We start from the raw sequence: 21361 nt of genomic DNA on the forward strand, positions 1-21361 counted from the left end.
ATTCAACCTTGAGTACCTCTATCGGCGATGGAGTAGTCAGGAGAGAGAATAGAAAAAAGGTTTATTGACCAAAGAAGTCGAGGTAGCGGAAAATACCTACAAAGGCAAGACTACATGACACAAGAAAGTTAGAGTAATGGCTTTGATACCATGTTAGAAATATTGAATAAGTGTGTTGTATTTCTCCGAATAATAGAATATACATGAGTGCCTTTATATAAGAGGCAGATGTGTGTAGTATAAGTAAGAGTGCTGTACAAGTAAACAAGGTGGGCCTAAAGCCCACAACCCAATACACGTTAACACCAGCAAGATCGAACCATGTCAGTAATTAGAGAGGTTGCTTTATCCTCATTATTTGGGGTGCTGTTTGATAAGCTAGCCTCCTTTGATTTGCTAAAGATCTTTCAGCAAGAGCAAATTCATGCTGGCCTCAACAACTAAAAGAAAACGTTACTGAAAATCCATGCATTATTGGATGATGTAGAAGAGAAGCAGGAGACAAACAGGTTGGTGAAGATCTGGTTGGATGAGTTGGAAGACTTGGCTTATGATGCAGACGACATTTTGGATGAATTTGCTATTGAAGTCTTGCGACGTAAGTTAAATGTAGAACCCTGCACAAGTAAGGTACGAAAGTTCATCCCTGCTTGTTGTGTGGGTCTGATGAGTCCAAATTCTATTATGTTTGATGCCAATATGCGGTCCAAGATTGCAGCTATTGACACAAGACTACAAAGAATTGTCACTGAAAAGAATGATTTGGATTTGAGAGGAAGCACTGATGGAGGGACTGGAACAGAAAGATCAAGGGTGCCCACTACTTCTTTGGTGAATGAAGACCATACTTATGGAAGGGATGAGGACAAAAAGACTATCATCAAGTTATTGGTGTGTAGTGAATCTAGTGATGCTAAGTTCTCTGTGATTCCCATAGTTGGTATGGGAGGTATGGGTAAGACAACTCTTGCCTAACTAGTATACAACAATGATGATGTAAACAATTATTTTGATTTGAAAGCATAGGCTTGTGTTTTTGAAGATTTTGACATGGTAAGGTTGACAAAAGTAGTTCTACAATCTATCACTTCTGAGCACTGCGATGCTAATGATTTAAACTTAATACAAGTCGAATTGAAGGAGAAATTACATGGCAAGAAGTTTCTGCTCATTCTAGATGATGTTTGGAACAAAGACTACGATGATTGGACTAAACTACATTGTTCGCTTGAATTTGGGGCTCTAGGAAGCAAAATTATTGTCACCACTCAGGATCATAGTGGGTCAATAATAATGGGAATTACTCAATCTTATGACTTGAAAGTGCTATCAAATGATGTCTGTTGGAGTCTATTTATCCAACATGCATGAGGGTCAACAAATTCTATTGCGAATCCAGAACTTGAAGAAATTGGTAGTGAGATTTTAGACAAGTGCAAGGGGTCACCTTTGGCAGCAAAAGAACTTGGAGGCGCTTTACGCACCAAACGCAATCCTAAAGAATTGAAAAATGTGTTAAATAGTAAGATTTGGGAAAAAAATGGTATTATTCCAGTTCTTGAATTGAGCTACCAATACCCCCCTTCACATTTAAAGAGGTGTTTTGTGTATTGTTCGCTATTCCCAAAAGATTATAAATTTGAGGAGAATGAGCTTGTCTTGTAATGGATGGCAAAAGGTTTGGTTCAAGTAACAGAAAGAAACAAGTCGATGGAAGATCTTGGTGTTGAATATTTTCATGATCTACTCATGATTCATTCTTTCAACAATCAAGTAATAATGAATCACTCTTTGTCATGCATGATCTCATCCATGATTTGGCTGAATGGGCAGCAAGAGGCTTGTGCTATAGAATGGAAGATAAATTGGGTAGTAATAAGCAATCTAAGGTTTCTACAAATGTATGACATTTCTCTTACACTCAGTGTTTTTGTGATGGCATCAAAAAGTTTGGAAACCTTCGCAAAGATATGCATCTACAAACATTCCTACCCCTACAAATAGAGTTCCAAAACTACTTAACAAACTATGTTCCTAATTGTATATTGCCACAATTAAGATACTTAAGAGTATTATCTTTACGTGGATATAACATCATTGAGCTACCAAGCTCAATCGGTAATATGAAACATCTAAGATATCGTAGCTTTTCTAATACTCCAATTAGAAGTTTACCAGAATCAACAAGTTCTCTATACAATTTGCAAACATTGGTGTTGAAAGGTTGTCACAAACTTACAAAGTTACTGGAGAAAATTAGGGATCTAGTTAATTTTTGGTATCTCGACATTACAAATGCCAATTTAATTAGAGAAATGCTAGTGGGAATAGAAAAATTAAAGAACCTACATACACTATCCAATTTTGTTGTGAGGAAAGATAATGGATCCAAGGAGACTTGATGAACATGGAGTTTTTTCGGGGAAGACTTTGCATTTCAAGTTTGGAGAATGTGCTTGATGCTGAGGATGCAAGAAGGGCCAATTTAAATGGTAAGAAGAATTTAGATGCACTAAAGATCAAATGGGGGACACCTAGTGATTTACAAGATGCAAGCATTGCAATAGATGTTCTTGACATGCTAAAAGACAAAAAAAAAAAAAAAAAAAAAAAAAGTTTAAAAAGACATGAAGGGGAGAGACTATTTCAAAGGGAGCCTCAGTTTAACAAAATCTTCGAATATATTGTCTCTGCTTTACATTTTTTAGTTTTTACTTTTTTTGCTAATCTTGTCTCTGCTATTATTCATCCCATTGTCGGTGTCAATGTAATAAATTTCCAGTTAATTGTCATAGCCTCGGTCAATAATGGCTGCTAGACTTTTTTAAGACATCGATATTGACTTGGTCCTCTGTGAAATTTCTATAGAAGTAGATATTTTTGCCTTTATCATAACAAGTGAGGGCTTCTAGGCTTAGCCTTACTACATTGGTTATCACACACACAGAGAGAGAGAGAGAGAGATATGGCGGAGGCGATGGTGGTGTTTCAAATAATTGTTTTATTGGGGTCAATGAATGCATTTGTAAAAGCAGTGGGTTTGGTAAACAGTTCATGTAGTCAATCATGTGGGAACGTTAGCATTCCATACCCTTTTGGAATAGAACCAGGTTGCTACATTTCCGATTCGTATCGGATAGATTGCAATCACAGTTTCAGTCCTCCCAAACCTATGTTTACTACCTTCACCCAGTTCGAAGTGCTGGACATTTCATTAGACGGCACACTTCGCGTCAACTATCCAAGGTTTTTTAGTTGTTCTAATGGTACAAAGACCAAACCATTTGACAGCTTAGCAGCAAGAAGTCTTGTCTTCTCCCAATCCAGAAACAGATTCATTGCCATTGGTTGCGACAATTTTGCGTCATTGAACGATGCAGAAGATGTCGTTATTTGTGGGTGCATGTCCGTTTGTGATAACAAAGCCATAAATAGAGGCAATGGTTGCAATGGCATCAACTGCTGCCAAACCACCATCCCTTCAGATCTCCAGGACTTTTCTTTATCTCTAAAGCCAATAGACCCTAATCACCCATCTTCAACTTGCAAGTATGCATTCATAGTAGAACAGATGTGGTTCGAGACCAATTTAACAAGCCCCTCTGACATCCAAAATATGTCCCACGTTCCTGTGGTATTGGAATGGCTCATCGATTCAACATTATCTTCTCTTGTATTGGGAAATAGCTTCTCACGTGAATATGATGATATTAACTCAACCTATAGTTGTGCTACTCATTCTTCATCACTGGGTTCTCAGAAAGCTTTAACATGTTCTTGCAAACCAGGCTTTGAAGGAAATCCCTATTTTCCTGATCCTCAAGTACCTGAACGATGTACAGGTAAACTACCTCTCTCATTTACCTCATCTGTCGTCTATTGATTTTATTATTTAAAACAAAATTAAATATGCATCACATGATTTGTTGTTGTCATATATATTACTATTTCAAATTCCTCCTCCCCCTTACTATCAAATTATCTATAAAATAAAATAAAAAGGTGAGTAGGAGTGAGTATATTTATTTATGTGAATATATTTATTTCTTCCTCTTTTTACTTCATTTTTTTTCGTTCTCTTTTTTTAATGCTTATCATGTATCTTCAAAAAAAAAAAATCTTTATAGAAAGTGGACTACTTGAATAAATAACTAAATTTGTTTTTTTTTTTTATTAATAAGAAAATTGTAACTTTATTAAGAAAAAGATAAATACATGCAATACATCATCAGTAATAGCTGATTCAATCAATGGTGGATTTTTCTCTATTCAAGTTACACAACTATCAGAATTGCATACTTCTATGACATATTTTGATCTCTCATAAAATTTGATCTAGGCGGTGTTGGCTTTCCCACTTATAGTATTCTATTGAGTCCTAAATTTCTCCTTGAATTTTCAACTTGATTAATATTCTCCCTAAAACTTTATTAAACTTTGTCTATTCTATATAGTATTCCATCTGTCAATAATTATTTTCTTAAAATCTAAATGAAGGGAAGTATATCTAAGACTTAGGAGAGATACATGAACGGTGCCCTTGACTACTACAAGAAAATTAAATTGCTAAATACTACCAAATCAATATATGAATTTTATTCTTGATACTAAAAAGTTGAAACTTTCAAAGGATTGTCAAGATTGGAAGAGTGAAAGCTCCGATGGTAATGAACTTTCAATTCATCAATTAGATATTTCAAAATTATTCATCTTGATAATTTGGAAAACGACCTCTCTCATAAGGGTACATTCAATTTAAAGGGACTTTTCATTCAAAAAAATGCTATGAACACATAAAAATGCACAATTTTGTGCCACAACTCGCCACATGGTGAGTTGTGATTGGTGAATGTGTGATGGTGGGCCATGCAGAGACACACTTTCACTAATCACAACTCACCACGTGGTGAGTTATGGCACAAAGTTGTGCATTTTTACATGTCCCTTGCATTACTCTTTCATTCATGTGATGTTAGATTTTTGGAATCTTTATCTATAAAATTATATTTTAAGTTTTTAACAATATAAGTTTACGTTGTTTGAGTCATTAGCATGATTTTAAAAACTGGAACGGAAAAATAACTGAAAAAGAGATTGGTTATCAGTTTTATGGTTCAACCAGGTTGGACCAATAATCAAACTGATGACGTCATAATTAATATAATTAAAATATTAAAATAATTTTTATATGAATTTTGAATTTAAATAACTTATATTAAGAAGATAGAAAAAATAGAAAGTGTTTTTTTTTTTCATATCACCTTTCTTTTCTTGTCCGTAATTGTTGACAAAGAATAAACTATTTAGTATTTAAGCTTCATCTTTTAGTTTATATAAATTATAGTATAACTTTAACTATTTTTTTATTCAAGAAAATTTAAATAAAAAAACCCAAAGTCGGATGACTAGACAAGAACTGACCTATTATTACCCCTTCACTTTCTCACTCTCCCACTCCTAGCCACACATGTTTACTCTTTTTTTTTTTTTTTTTTTGCTTTCTTTTCTTTTCTTTTCTAATCCACCTCGTAAATCTAGCACTCCACTCCCCACTTTACTTACCATAAAAAACTCTTCCTTCACAGAGTCCATCTCTCTCTCTCTCTCTCTCTCTTTCTCTCCCTCTCACAGGAAGTTAGATCTATCATCTATCTTTGCAATACTATCATCGATTCCTCTCATTCCTCTCTTTCTCATTGAAGATCTGTAAATACCACTCCAAGATGCTAATTGCAAGGCTAAGCATGAACATTCAATCATTTTCTCACTCTCTCAAGCATAGCCAATCTTAAGAAAAAAAACTTCATTGCAAAAATATGTCCTCACCAAGAAAAAAGAAGATTTTTACTGCAAAAAAAAGCTTTGAAAAACCGGTTCAATACCATACTAATTCCTGATTTTTATGGTTGAACCGGTCGGTTTCTGATTATTCCCGGTTTTTGGCTCTTCTTCAGTTATTTGTCATAACTGGATCAGATTAATGGCTCATGTTCAGTTGAATTGGTCAAACCAACTGGTCCGGTCCGATTTTTTAAAACCATGGTCATTAGTCACATTCCCATCATATTTCATGGATTTAACGTTCTTATATTTGGTTCATAACATTTTCATGAATAATTTCAATTTTAAAGAGTAGTTTGGTCATTTAGAAATTTTGTGATTTTTTTTTTTTTGTTGTCATTCTAGCACTTTAGGGATATTTTTGTTATATTGGACGTTCTATTGCAAGTATTTTGAACATTTGGAGTGTAGTTTGGTCATTTGGATTGTTTCAATGGTATTTTGATTATATCCATAACAATGATATATATATATATATATATATATATAAAATTCATATTACTATAATATTGTTGTAATGTTTGTCACATTATAGTGTATCAAACACCCCTCTAATGTTATCATGAGCTGGGGCTGGACTACCGTTATATATAACTAGAAGGTTGCCTGCGCATTACGCGGATAATGCTGTAAGCTTTTATGTAAAATGGTTTTTGAAATTTTTGTACATATATTATAACATAAATGGTGGATATTTTCATTACTAAAATCACCTACAATTATAGTAGAAATTTCAGAGCATGTAGGCATATTTTGTTGTCTACCATTAGTTGATCGTAAACCAATTAATTGCAAGCATACATTATGCATATCAAACTCCTTGAACCTGTCCCTTGTCATATGAAATGTCTAACTAAGGCGTTGACCCTATGAAGCATCTTCAGTTGATCGTAAACCAATTAATTGCAAGCATACATTATGCATATCAAACTCCTTGAACCTGTCCCTTGTCATACGAAATGTCTAAGGCATTGACCCTAAGAAGCATCTTCAATAATATTTTAACTATAGCAATGCTAAGGTTGCATAGTGATTCATGTCTAGGCAAAGCAACAAACACACTTTGATATTGTCAAGGCTCTTGCGGACAGTTGTACATGGTACTTGACCAATAAATAAATAAAGCAAGTAGTTTCAATGATGGTTGAGGTAGACATGATTCAACACATTTAACAATTTTTTAACCACCGCACACCCTTGGTGCAATGCTCACTCCACAAGTATAAGTATTTATAGGATGTGGGAGGTAAGGGTCGGGATTCAAGTCTCCAGGAGGGACCTTCATACACATATACACTTAGGTTAGGTTAAAATAGAAATTCTATCTTCTATAAAAAAAATTAATAAATAAATAAAACAATTTTTTAACAAAGGTGTACCAGTATAATATATTTAGCAATTTTTTAATTCCATTTTGAGTTTCTATAGATTCTAAGCTAACCTTCAAATAATGGAGGCACCACATAATTTTTTCTGCCCACTTAGTTCTTAATTTGTACCTTTGGGGTTCTATTGTTTCTTTCTTTGTTCTTATTTTTAACAATTGAGTTTCTATCATTTAGTAGGACATAGAATATGTGTAGATTGTGGTGATTATTTTAAAATTTTGCTACCAAATAATACTTAACCCCTCAATGGGTAAAAGAAAATTATTCACCTAAAAATAATAACTTCTTTCTTACCCGTAGCTAATTTAATTTGTTTCACTTATGTCAATTATATAGGCTACTACATCATACAACCAAATAAAAATTATAAATTTTCTGTCAAGCATTTTATCAAATACTATGGATTCAAAATAAAATATATGATTACTCTTGGGCTCTTTGCACTTTGAATCCCACAAAAGTTTTGCCTCCATTGGCGCTTTGAATGTGACCCAATCCATAGATATACATGTATTTGTGCTCCGACTACATGTGGCTTGGAGGAGTTTGATTTATTGATTAAGCTTCTTCCTCATTGATCTTTCTACTTGATCAACAAAACCAGATTAGTTACTCAACCTGTCTTTGCCTTAGGGTCTAAATATTACCCAATTCAACTAATTTTCTTAATTACATCCTCATGTAACATATTTAAATCACTCACCAAAAGCCAAATCATAAATTACAAAAACAGTGTGGCTCAGTAAAAATCTCAACCAGTAAACAGTTCAAATGAAAAGAAACAAACCACCATCTAGTTCGATTATCAGAAACCCATTACCAAACAACAACAAAGAGTGAACAAGTTGAGTATTAGTATTTTGTACCTCTTAGATACTGAAGAAGGGTTTGATAAATTAGGGTCTGGTGGCATTTTCTCCTTGTGTTTACGCTCCATTTGTTTCGATGGAAAACTTTGTGTAAAAGTAGTTTTCCATATTTTCTAGTGTTTGGTAGCATAAAAAAAGATGAGTCAAAGGAAAACTATATCTGGTCAACATTAAAAGTATGACTTATTTTTAAAAATTGTTTTCTATTAAATTTTTTTGGAAAACAACTATATCTCACAGCAAACTAAATAAGGGAAGTTAGGAGGTTGTTTTTTAACTCATTTAAAGTTGTTACCAAACATTAGAAAATGAGATAGTTTTATAGAAAATATTTCTTGAAAAATGACTCATTTTCTAGAAAACGTCATTGCTAAAACAAACAGAGCGTTAGTGACTTTAGTCCCCGGCCAAAACATGGTAAAGTTGAAGCTTCAATCTACCTGAGTCTATCTTCCCTTAAACATTGCAAACCGCAAACTTAGTATCCCAAATAAAATTTTGAAAAAAAATTGAAAGAAAGAAACAAAGAAAGAGAGTTGGCAATATTTATTTATTTACAGACACTAAGAAAGGAGCTTTTGTCCATGAACTCAAAGAGGAATTGTTGATCCATCAATATATAATTTTCAAAAGAAATAGGTACAATAGTGTGCGTTTAATTGAAAGGGGAAGTGAAAGAGTTTTTTGTTTGTGTTTTTGCTAGAAGAAGTGAAGAGTTAAGACTTAAGAGACGTAGAAAGAACTGAAGAGTTAAGAAAGAGAATGAATGAAATTTAAAAAATTTAAGATGGGTTTGATCTCAACAGAAATTACTTGAAAAGTATAATATTATTGTAAAGGTGTAATAATGCAAAGCCTGGTCTCACTTTGCCAGGTGCTTATCCATAATGTGCATTTAAATTTGAACGGGGAAGTGAAAGTTTTTTTTTGTCCGGAAGAAGTGAATAGTCTTTTTTTTTTTTTTTTTTATGGAAAGAAGTGAAAAGTTAGGAGAGAGGAAGAAGTGAATTGATTTTTGATGAAGCAATAAGTGCTAAACATAAAAGTTGCATTGTTTTAATTTTTGAAGTTGGAAAACATCATTTCATAATAAAGAGGATTGCAAAGAACTCATATAGAGCGCCACATGGCAGAACTCATGCACTCTCGCATGAGGTCTCTGTTTTTATATATATATATTGATTAGCCAATTCTTGTTTCACATTCCTAGATATAAATGTTTACACAATATCCTTAATTTCATATCAAGCATCCACATTTTACACAATGTAAAAGAGTCCGATACTATTATTTGTTTGATAAAGGAGTGCCGATACTATTAGATGCAACACAATACACAGAAAATCACTATTTTTGGGTGAATGTCAACGTGACTTTGGGTTTTGTTCCTGAATGTTCTAAATTCTAATGTTATGTTTCATGTTTGTCATTACATGCCAGATATTGACGAATGCATAGGTAGTCCATGTAGCTCTTCGAGCTTCCACTGTGTAAATACTATAGGTTCATACCAATGTTTAATCATCGAGCCTCCTCGGACAAAGACCTATGCGATTGCAATAGGTATGTCTTCTTACACTCAGAAATCTACAATATTGGTAGAAGTTTTTTGCCTTTTTAATTTTTTTTTTAACTTTCTAAAATAATTTAAACGTGACTCACAGCTTCATTTTTACTATTCTGGACTAATTCTTCTTAATGGATTTTTTTCTTGAGGATTCATGTCTTAATTAAGGGAACTTTTATCAAATATCCACTTGATAAACAAATAAGCACAAATCTAAAAATTAAAAAAAAAAAAAAAAAAAGATAATGAAAAAATTACTATTTTCCAATCAGTACAATGGGAATCCATGACTGTCCTCAACTGAACTAGGATAATAAAGACAACTACTGAATTACACTAATATCACGTTATGCCCACTCTAAATCCTATCAATTTATTCCATGTTTTGGAGATCTCTAAATCCTATCATTTATTCCATGTTTGGGAGATTATAAAAGAATGAAATGAAAAATAATAGAGAAAATGAGATCATAATGGAATAAAATTTTAGTGTATTTGAGAGTTTATAGAAGAAGAAATAAAATAGAAAAAAAAAATCAATTTTATTAATATATTGTTTATGATATATTTGCCATTTCTTTTAAATAGGTATAAAATTAGTAGTTCATCTCTGTTCATTAAAAGAATGAGTATTATTTATACTTTTGGGAGGAATAGCGTTCCCTTATAACCATTTTAAGTAAGGGAATATATATTTATTTGTGTCTATTTGGGACAACTTATTTAAGCAAGGGAATATATAGCGTTCCCTTATATTTTTTGTTGTTGTTGAAAGTATATTAAAATATACTTGTACCTTGAAAAAAATTGAAAAAGTGAGAAAAGACGGGAAAAAGTAAGGTTTTAAAAAGTTGTACATAAAATGAAACATTAACGTTGTGTTTGTTTCTGAGACAATATTTTCTAGAAAATGAGTCATTATCTAAAAAGTATTTTCTATAAAATTATTTCAATTTCCTATCTTTGGTAGCAACTAGAAGGTTGCCCGCGCGTTGCGCGGATAATGCTGTAAGCTTTTATATAAAATGGTTTTTGAAATTTTTGTACATATATTATAACATAAATGGTGGATATTTTCATTGCTAAGGTCACCTGCAATTATAGTAGAAATTTCAGAGCATGTAGGCATCTTTTGTTGTCTACCATCAGTTGATCGTAAACCAATTAATTGCAAGCATATATTATGCATATCAAACTCCTTGAACCTATCCCTTGTCATACGAAATGTCTAACTAAGGCATTGACCCTATGAAGCATCTTCAGTTGATCGTAAACCAATTAATTGCAAGCATGCATTATGCATATCAAACTCCTTGAACCTATCCCTTGTCATACGAAATGTCTAACTAAGGCATTGACCCTAAGAAGCATCTTCAATAATATTTTAACTATAGCGGTGCTAAGGTTGCATAGTGATTCATGTCTAGGCAAAGCAACAAACACACTTTGATATTTAACAATAAATAAATAAAGCAAGTAGTTTCAATGATGGTTGAGGTAGACATGATTCAACATATTTAACAATTTTTTAACCACCGCACACCCTTGGTGCGATACTCACTCCACAAGTATAAGTACTTATAGGGTGTGGGAGGCAATGGTCGTGGTTCAAGTCTCTAGGAAGGACCTTCACACACATATACACTTAGATTAGGCTAGAATAGAAATTCTATCTTCTATAAAAAAATAAAAAAATAAATAAAACAATTTTTTAACAAAGGTGTACCAGTATAATATATTTAACAATTTTTTTAATACCATTTTGAGTTTATATAGATTCTAGGCTAACCTTCAAATAATGGAGACACCACATAATTTTTTTCGGCCCACTTAGTTCTTAATTTGTACCTTTAGGGTTCTATTGTTTCTTTCTTTGTTCTTATTTTTAACAATTGAGTTTCTATCATTTAGTAGGACATAGAATATGTGTAGATTGTGGTGATTATTTTAAAAATTTGCTACCAAATAATACTTAACCCCTCAATAGGTAAAAGAAAATTATTCACCTAAAAATAATAACTTCTTTCTTACCCGTAGCTAATTTAATTTGTTTCACTTATGTCAATTAGGCTAAAATAGAAATTCTATCTTCTATAAAAAAAATAAATAAATAAAACAATTTTTTAACAAAGGTGTACCAGTATAATATATTTAACAATTTTTTAATACCATTTTGAGTTTATATAGATTCTAGGCTAACCCTCAAATAATGGAGACACCACATAATTTTTTTTTTGCCCACTTAGTTCTTAATTTGTACCTTTAGGGTTCTATTGTTTCTTTCTTTGTTCTTATTTTTGACAATTGAGTTTCTATCATATAGTAGGACATAGAATATGTGTAGATTGTGGTGATTATTTTAAAAATTTGCTACCAAATAATACTTAACCCCTCAATAGGTAAAAGAAAATTATTCACCTAAAAATAATAACTTCTTTCTTACCCGTAGCTAATTTAATTTGTTTCACTTATGTCAATTAGGCTAGAATAGAAATTCTATCTTCTATAAAAAAAATAAATAAATAAATAAAACAATTTTTTAACAAAGGTGTACCAGTATAATATATTTAACAATTTTTTAATACCATTTTGAGTTTATATAGATTCTAGGCTAACCTTCAAATAATGGAGACACCATATAATTTTTTTTCTGCCCACTTAGTTCTTAATTTGTACGTTTAGGGTTCTATTGTTTCTTTCTTTGTTCTTATTTTTGACAATTGAGTTTCTATCATATAGTAGGACATAGAATATGTGTAGATTGTGGTGATTATTTTAAAAATTTGCTACCAAATAATACTTAACCCCTCAATAGGTAAAAGAAAATTATTCACCTAAAAATAATAACTTCTTTTTTACCCGTAGCTAATTTAATTTGTTTCACTTATGTCAATTAGGCTAGAATAGAAATTCTATCTTCTATAAAAAAAAAAATAATAAAACAATTTTTTAACAAAGGTGTACCAGTATAATATATTTAACAATTTTTTAATACCATTTTGAGTTTATATAGATTCTAGGCTAACCTTCAAATAATGGAGACATCACATAATTTTTTTTCTGCCCACTTAGTTCTTAATTTGTACCTTTAGGGTTCTATTGTTTCTTTCTTTGTTCTTATTTTTGACAATTGAGTTTCTATCATATAGTAGGACATAGAATATGTGTAGATTGTGGTGATTATTTTAAAAATTTGCTACCAAATAATACTTAACCCCTCAATAGGTAAAAGAAAATTATTCACCTAAAAATAATAACTTCTTTCTTACCCGTAGCTAATTTAATTTGTTTCACTTATGTCAATTATATAGGCTGCTACATCATACAACCAAATAAAAATTATAAATTTTCTGTCAAGCATTTTATCAAATACTATGGATTCAAAATAAAATATATGATTACTCTTGGGCTCTTTGCACTTTGAATCCCACAAAAGTTTTGCCTCCATTGGCGCTTTGAATGTGACCCAATCCATAGAGATACATGTATTTGTGCTCCGACTACATGTGGCTTGGAGGAGCTTGATTTATTGATTAAGCTTGATTTATTGATTAAGCTTCTTCCTCATTGATCTTTCTACCTGCCCAACAAAACCAGATTAGTTACTCAACCTGTCTTTGCCTTAGGGTCTAAATATTACCCAATTCAACTAATTTTCTTAATCACATCCTCATGTAACATATTTAAATCACTCACCAAAAGCCAAATCATGAATTACAAAAACAGTGTGGCTCAGTAAAAATCTCAACCAGTAAATAGTTCAAATGAAAAGAAACAAACCACCATCTAGTTCGATTATCAAAAACCCATTACCAAACAACAACAAAGAATGAACAAATTGAGTATTAGTATTTTGTATCCCTTAGATACTGAAGAAGGGTTTGATAAATTAGAGGCTGGTGGCATTTTCTCCTTGTGTTTAGTGACTTTAGTCCCCGGCCAAAACATGGTAAAGTTGAAGCTTCAATCTACCCGAGTCTATCTTCCCTTAAACATTGCAAACCGTAAACTTAGTATCCCAAATAAAATTTTGAAAAAAAAAAATTGAAAGAAAGAAACAAAGAGAGAGAGTTGGCAATATTTATTTATTTATTTACAGACACTAAGAAAGGAGCTTTTATCCATGAACTCAAAGAGGAATCGTTGATCCATCAATATATAATTTTCAAAAGAAATAGGTACAATAGTGTGCGTTTAATTGAAAGGGGAAGTGAAAGAGTTTTTTGTTTGTGTTTTTGCTAGAAGAAGTGAAGAGTTAAGAAAGAGAATGAATGAAATTTAAAAAATTTAAGATGGGTTTGATCTCAACAGAAATTACTTGGAAAGTATAATATTATTGTAAAGGTGTAATAGTGCAAAGCTTGGTCTCACTTTGCCAGGTGCTTATACATATTGTGCATTTAAATTTGAACGGGGAAGTGAAAGTTTTTTATTTGTCCGGAAGAAGTGAATAGTTTTTTTTTTTATGGAAAGAAGTGAAGAGTTAGGAGAGAGGAAGAAGTGAATTGATTTTTGATGAAGCAATAAGTGCTAAACATAAAAGCTGCATTGTTTTAATTTTTGAAGTTGGAAAACATTATTTCATAATAAAGAGGATTGCAAATAACTCATATAGAGCGCCACATGGCAGAACCTCATGCACTCTCGCATGAGGTCTCTGCTTTTATATATATATTGATTTTAAATGAATTAAAAAACAATCTCCTTACTTATTTTATTTATCTTATTGTGAGATAGAGTTGCTCTCCAAAAAAATTAGTGGAATTTAAAAATAAGTCATACTTCTTATTTTGACAAAAGATAGTTTTCCTTCGACTCATTTTTTTTTTTTATTGTTCCAAACACTGAAAAACACAGAAAACTAATTTTACACAAGGTTTCCATGGAAACAAACATAGTGTAAGAGATCAACCAAGTTTTTCTATAATTTTTTGGGGAAATCACACTTTACTCCCTTAAACTATACCTCATTTGATACTTACCTCCCTAAACTATGGAAATGTACACTTACCCCCTAAACTATTACATGTGTAATACTTTGCACCTCATCTCATGGATAATAATTTAGGAGGTTAAGTGTAAAAATGGTATATTTTAATGGGTAAAATGTAATGCATTCTTATATTTATCGAGGTAAGTGCAAAAGGAGGTATAGTTTAGGGAGGTAAAGAAAAATTTCTCCTAATCTTTTCCCTTCATCAACAACTCTTAGATCATTCACATCAATGAATGTAAAATAGAAAATTTGTCAAATTTTGCACATTTTGACCCCAAAATTCTCCCAAATTAGTTTGGTTAAAATTGTGTAAATTTACACAATTAATTGCTACAGTAAACATGTAAATATACACGATAACGGTACTTTTGTATTTAATGTTTTATTAATTTCCCTGACTTCTCCTGTCAGACTCTCTATCTCCCTCTTATTCTCTCACGGTCTAACATAACCTACAAGAGCACCACCTAAATCCAAAAGCAAACCCTAGTATCCCACCGTCCACCCACCACCATCCAACCACCACACACTCAACCACCACCAAAACCTGTCACAACAACAAAAAATCAAACCTAATCAACCTAAAATCTTTAGAAAATCAACCCAAACTCAAGCCATCAACTAAAAACCCATAACCCAAACCCAAAATCAAAATCAACTCCAAACCTAGTGGTGGCAAAACGCTTTAAACAGGATGAGATAGATCTAAAAATGATAAGCTTTAACAAACAAAGAGAGAGAAAGTGATTTTTTCAGGTGTTCGAAGCTTCCACAAGTGCAATTTTGTTTGCCACAAAGAAAGCTACTAAGATAAGAGAAATATGAGAGGAGAAAGAGAGCTAAGGGTTGAAAGGACGTGAGAGAGATTGATGGCTGAGAGGAGAATGTGAGAGAAAGAGAGATGTTAGAGAAGAAAGAGAGTTGAGGGTTGAGAGAAGAGAGAAGAGTAACTTGATGGCTAAGAGGAGAACATGTGAGAGAGAGATTTAAGATAAAATATGTTTTTTTTAAAGGAACAAATATGAGTATTAATTAAAATGGAAAGTAGAATAAATGATCTGATGTGGGTGTTTTGTAAGCGTGATCTTGTAAAATAGAATGTTTCCTTCTCTTCTATTGTTTGCCTAGTTTTTTTTAGCATTAAGAGAAGATGTGTCTCTACTTTACTCGAAACTGTTATAACTTTTACTACAAGGAGTAATTCTTTTCCATTTTATTGCAATATGCAGTTATTAGCACATGCCTTGGGCTACTATTTTTGCTAATTGGTGGATGGTGGTCCTACAAAGTGATAATGAAAAGGAAGAACATTAAACGTAAGGAGAAGTTCTTCAAACGAAATGGTGGCTTATTGTTACAACAACAGTTATCTTCAGGAGAAGCCAATGTTGAGAAAACCAAATTGTTTAATTCAAAGGATCTGGAAAAGGCCACTGACCATTTTAATGTGAATAGAATACTTGGTCAAGGAGGACAAGGCACTGTTTATAAAGGCATGTTAGTAGATGGGAAAATCGTTGCCGTAAAGAAGTCCAAGGTAATTGATGAAGAAAAACAACTTGAAGAATTCATTAATGAAGTTGTCATTCTTTCACAAATTAACCATAGGAATGTTGTTAAACTTCTTGGTTGTTGTTTGGAGACAGAAGTTCCTTTGCTAGTTTATGAATTCATTCCTAATGGAACCCTATCCCAATATCTTCATGTCCAAAATGAGGAGTTTCCTTCAACATGGGATATGCGTTTACGAATTGCCACAGAAGTTGCAGGAGCTCTTTTCTACTTACACTCAGCAGCTTCCTTGCCCATTTACCACCGAGACATTAAGAGTACAAACATACTCTTAGATGATAAGTACAGAGCAAAAATAGCAGACTTTGGGACTTCAAGATCCATTGCCATTGATCAAACTCACTTAACCACTGTAGTACAGGGCACTTTTGGATACTTGGACCCCGAGTATTTCCAATCAAGTCAGTTTACAGAAAAGAGTGACGTTTACAGTTTTGGTGTTGTCCTCGTTGAGCTTTTAACTGGAGAAAAAGCAATCTCTTCTACAAGGACACCAGAAATCAAAAGTTTAGCCACATATTTCATTCATGCAATGGAAGAAAACAATTTTCTTGATATTATTGATGCTCAAGTTATGAAGGATTCTAAAAAAGAAGAAATCATAGCAGTTGCAAACCTTGCGAAAATGTGCCTAAACTTGAGTGGGAAGAAACGACCTACAATGAAAGAAGTTGCAATGCAATTGGAGGCAATTCAAACGTTGCGAACAACTCCTAATGTTCAACAAAATTATGAAGAGGTTGAAAATGTTAGAAGTGAAATGTACGAGCAATGGGATGTCATTTCTACATCAACAATGTCAGGTGCAGACAGTGGTGTAGCCTCATCTTCAGATGCTCACCCATTGTTATCTTTTTAACTAGCTAATGTTCTGCATGATACGCGTGTATGTTATTAGTTTATTTTTAAATATTTTATTAAAAAGTGTTTTATGACCAATTTATAATACTCATTAATTATTATAATATTTGAGAAATAAGCTTCAATTATTTACATGACATTAGGAAAAGGAAAAATGTAAATTTTTAAGAATAATATAATTTATAATATGAACTTATTGTAATATTGCTCACGTAAATTGGCAAATATTTAATTGTTTTTCTAACTTAAGAACATAATTATTCTTTTTATAATTTTGATTTGCATGTTAATTTGATTTCTTTTTTAAATTTGTTTTATTTTCTAAGATTGCGTCACATGATATATGTGTGTGTGTGTGTGTGTGTAGTACTACCTCCGTCCCAAATTGTTTGGCCTAGTTAGAAAAATCCAATTATTTAGGAAAATATCATTAATTGTCTTATCTCTTTAAAAAAAAGTTACAAATTTCCTAAATTACCCTTTAACAAATTTATCAAAAAATTATTTAAGAAAAAAAAAAAACATTTCTAGTATTGGCGCCAACAGCCAAGCAATTTTCAAAGTTGTTGTAGATTTCAAATTCTTTTAGTATACTATTCTTACAATTTGCAAACCTATATTCAAATCCAAATTCTATAGCCACCAAGCCTAATCCAAATTCAATCTTTATCTTTAAATCAAATTTTAATATGGTAGATTAGAATTCTATCTTGCTACTATCTACTACTCTGTATCTTTAAAAGTAAATAAATTTTACTCGTACTAAGTAAATCAAGCTTAGATTAGAATTATGTCTAGAGGATAAGTGGATAACAAAGATGGCGTGTATAGTGGATTTCAAAATTTAGGTTTTTAATTAAAAAAATTACTCCCACAAATAAATTAAGGGCATAAAGGGAATGTTAATAAATTAATGGTGTTTGACTTTTCAAACAGGACATAATTTTGGGACATCCCAAAATAGAATACAGGCCTAACAATTTGGGGCAGAGAGAGTATTATTGAAACGGCTTCTCCTATTAGGGATGGACAATTCTATTGTTCGAAAATACCCTTGCACCCTAAGTTTAAGTAGAGACAAAACGTAGGGACAATCCAGTAAAAATACATCTCTAACTCCCACTTCCACATAGATACTAGAGGAGTTCCTAAAAAAATTAGGACATAATCTCTATCTGAATTTCAACTCACACGACAGTTCCATTTACCAATTTTGCAAAATGTCCCAACCCAACCGTTAAATATTTACCTAATAGATAAGGGGGTTAATATAATCAGATTATGATTGTGTGAATTAGCCAAGTAATTTTGTAGAAAACTCCTAAAAGAAATAGTTAATTGAAATTATGGGATGTGAATTTATTTACCTTTTCTTCCCTGGCCACATAACTTTGGCTCGAATTCTAAATCAAAATCAAATCTAACTCAATAATCACAATCAAAACCAACCAAGCAATATACCTAAAAGCCTATATCCTATTAAATGCCAAAAGTTAATATCAAACAAGAAATCACATGAACCAAGATAAAAATCTACAAAATTAAGAACAAGACTTAGATACAGTACTTAAGTATTGTTCCTTAGGTTCCCTTTTTAAGATACTGCCATGTGGATTTTTACTCATGGAATGAAAGTATATTTTTTAGTTAAGTAGCCACATAGCTGAATCTTAAAAGGAGAACCTAAGAAACCGTACTTAAGATACTGTATCTAAGTTTTGTCCCAAAATTAAAGCCAAAACAAAACAAAAAGCCTAAAAGAAAAAACCTAACAATTGATAAAGGAACAAATATAAATATTTGTTTAACAATTACATAAACAGAAGAACTAAATATCAAACACTACCTCACCCAAATGGTTTGATAAAATAACGGATGCACATGGTCCCCTTGCTCTTCTTAGTAACATTTTTCTTCCAACAAAAAATAAAAAATAAAAAGATGAGAAGACTTACAGATGGTTAGAGAGAGGGGTTAGAGTTTTGGTTTTTTTGGCAAGTGCGTGCGTTAGGTTCATAGGATTTGTAAATATTTCAAATTTGTTTAGCCTTTTAACTAAAATAAATATAATTTAAAAAATAATAATGGTGTGGAAATTTATGAAACCTCATAGGTGACGTGTCAACATATTATTAACAAAAAATCAAAATTTTCGGTTTTATATTATATATAGATTATATGACCAAGATGGAACTCCATCAGAAGTAATACAGTTCATCTTCGAGGACTTTCCACAGCAGTATCTTAAACTGGATTAAGAACTAAACCTTTAAATAGGGTATATAAGGTGATAAGTAATCAGCTGACACCTTTGTCTTTAAATATCTTACAGAATTAATCATATTTTTGTGTAACGTCCCAGTCAAAGTGACAAAAAAAGAAAAAAAAAAAAGATGAGGGTGGTCAGATTTTTTACCCATGTGAGCCCCACCCACCTACCCTTAATTCTGAGAAATTATAGCGTCCTCTTTATCCACCATTTTACTAAAGGACTTTCACTTATTTAAAATTGCTGAGTCAGTAATCAATTTCTATCTAAAAAAAAATTTATTCTCAGCAATTTTAAACAGGTGGGAGTCTTTTAGTGGAATGGTGGACCACGTCGCTTGTCCACCATGAGGACCTTATAATTTCCCATTAATTCCTAAGAATTCCAACCACACATCTTGCAAAATATCTCACTCTCTCCCTCTTGGCCGGCCATGTCACTCATCTTTCTCATTTTCTTTTTCATTTGACACCAAAACTCAAACACACACTTCTCTCTTTCTCCCTCACATTCTACCACCACTACTCCACTCCAAACCACCATCTCTACCATCATTTTTTCCGGCAAGATCACCGAAAAATCCTTAAGAACCTCTAAGCACCTTCACATATTTTATTTGAGGTTCTATCTAATCTCCTATAGAGCTTGGAGAATTAAGCTCTTTGCGAGTTGCACGGTAAGTGGCTTCTTAATGGGATTTAAAAAAAATATCATTATAGCACTAAAGCATTTTATGGTTAAACCCATTTTGGAGCATTATTCATGGTTATCCTAAAACATACTGTATACTATTATTGTTAATTATTTATGGGAAACACATGAAGTATTGAAAGTGCATCATATTTCTTATTGCATATGAGGAAATACATGATTTGTGAGCATGAAAAAAATTAACATCTTCGATTAAATTCTTGAGAATAGATTTTATGGATTTATTGTATTATTTGAAAGATTTAAAGATGTTTTATCTTGACTTGTGATATTTGGGAAAATTAATACAAAATCTTCTTGACAAGGAGTGAGTTTGAAGGCCTTGAGAACCTTGTGAATATATTGGGTATTTCAAAGGTTTTTGTGAAGCTACTTAAAATTGAACTTGTGAATATATTGGGTATTTCAAAGATTTTGTGAAGTTACTTGAAATTGAATTGTGTATTGATTTCATGTAAATTGTGAGCTCTTCATGTTTTACCCTTGGGCTATGACATGTGATTACCTAGTTAGATACTATAGTCTGTGTGACATTGGTATCTTTTCACTCGTCTTTGTGATGATTATGAGTTTTGGCTTTGTGTCGGCAAATGAGTTATGACTTTGTGTCGGCAATGATTTCCGGCTTTGTGTTGGCAGATTAGTTTCGACTTTGTGTTGGCGATGAGTTCCCACTTTGTGTTGGCAGATTAGTTCCAGCTTTGTGTCGGCAATGAGTTCCTGCTTTGTGTCGGAGATTGTCATGTGGCCTTGGATTGGATTTTCTGGTTTGAAATGGTGTTGTTAATTGTTATTGCTCACAATGTATAGTATGTAGTTTTATGTTGAGATATTTTGTGAAATATATAGTATATAATTTTACACTGAGATATTTAAAAAAAAAAAAAAAAAAAAGCATTGTGCTATACTGTTTTAATCATTCTTGTCATAGTATAATTGAAAATACTCTTGCAGTATTCAGTTAGAAATTTCTCAAGTTAAAACGTGCTTTGTAAACTGTTTATCATCATGAAACTTGCATCTTCCCCACCCTCATTAATTATGTTATTTACTGGGCTCTGTCTCATCCCATTATTTTACAAAAATTTTCAAAGTAAGCAACGATCATTTTGAGACAGTTTTTTGGTAGCTAATAGTAGTTAGACTAACTACTGATGGAGGTTGAACTTATGTGATGAACATATTAGATGATGTATATATTAGAGTAGGTTTGACTTATTCTTTTGTATATTATAGTGGTTGTGACTTTATTCTCACTGATGAGACAAGCTGATGATATGTAATTAT

The 21361-nt window shown here is 32.1% G+C and overlaps 1 protein-coding gene and 1 pseudogene across 1 annotated transcript; both read left to right on the forward strand.

Annotated features, from left to right (window-relative positions):
• The first annotated feature begins 321 nt into the window (after positions 1 to 321).
• Positions 322 to 2818, forward strand: LOC142616015 (putative disease resistance RPP13-like protein 1; annotated as a pseudogene).
• A 178-nt stretch (positions 2819 to 2996) lies between these two features.
• On the forward strand, positions 2997 to 17170 carry LOC142615425 (wall-associated receptor kinase-like 10). The gene is made up of 3 exons (XM_075788174.1): positions 2997 to 3842; positions 9539 to 9661; positions 15891 to 17170. Exons 1-3 carry the CDS (start codon positions 3014 to 3016, stop codon positions 17090 to 17092), a joined length of 2154 nt encoding a protein of 717 aa, XP_075644289.1. The 5' UTR covers positions 2997 to 3013; the 3' UTR covers positions 17093 to 17170.
• The last annotated feature ends 4191 nt before the right edge of the window (positions 17171 to 21361 follow it).

The sequence above is a fragment of the Castanea sativa genome, chromosome 11 (genome assembly GCF_040712315.1).
Source record: "Castanea sativa cultivar Marrone di Chiusa Pesio chromosome 11, ASM4071231v1".
Classification (NCBI taxonomy): Eukaryota; Viridiplantae; Streptophyta; class Magnoliopsida; order Fagales; family Fagaceae; genus Castanea; species Castanea sativa.

Coding starts and splice junctions, on each gene's coding strand:
- LOC142615425 (XM_075788174.1), top strand. CDS start 3,014: ATGAATGCATTTGTAAAAGCAGTGGGTTTGGTAAACAGTTCATGTAGT. Junction 3,843..9,538: donor AGTACCTGAACGATGTACAG/GTAAACTACCTC, acceptor ATTACATGCCAG/ATATTGACGAATGCATAGGT. Junction 9,662..15,890: donor GACCTATGCGATTGCAATAG/GTATGTCTTCTT, acceptor TGCAATATGCAG/TTATTAGCACATGCCTTGGG.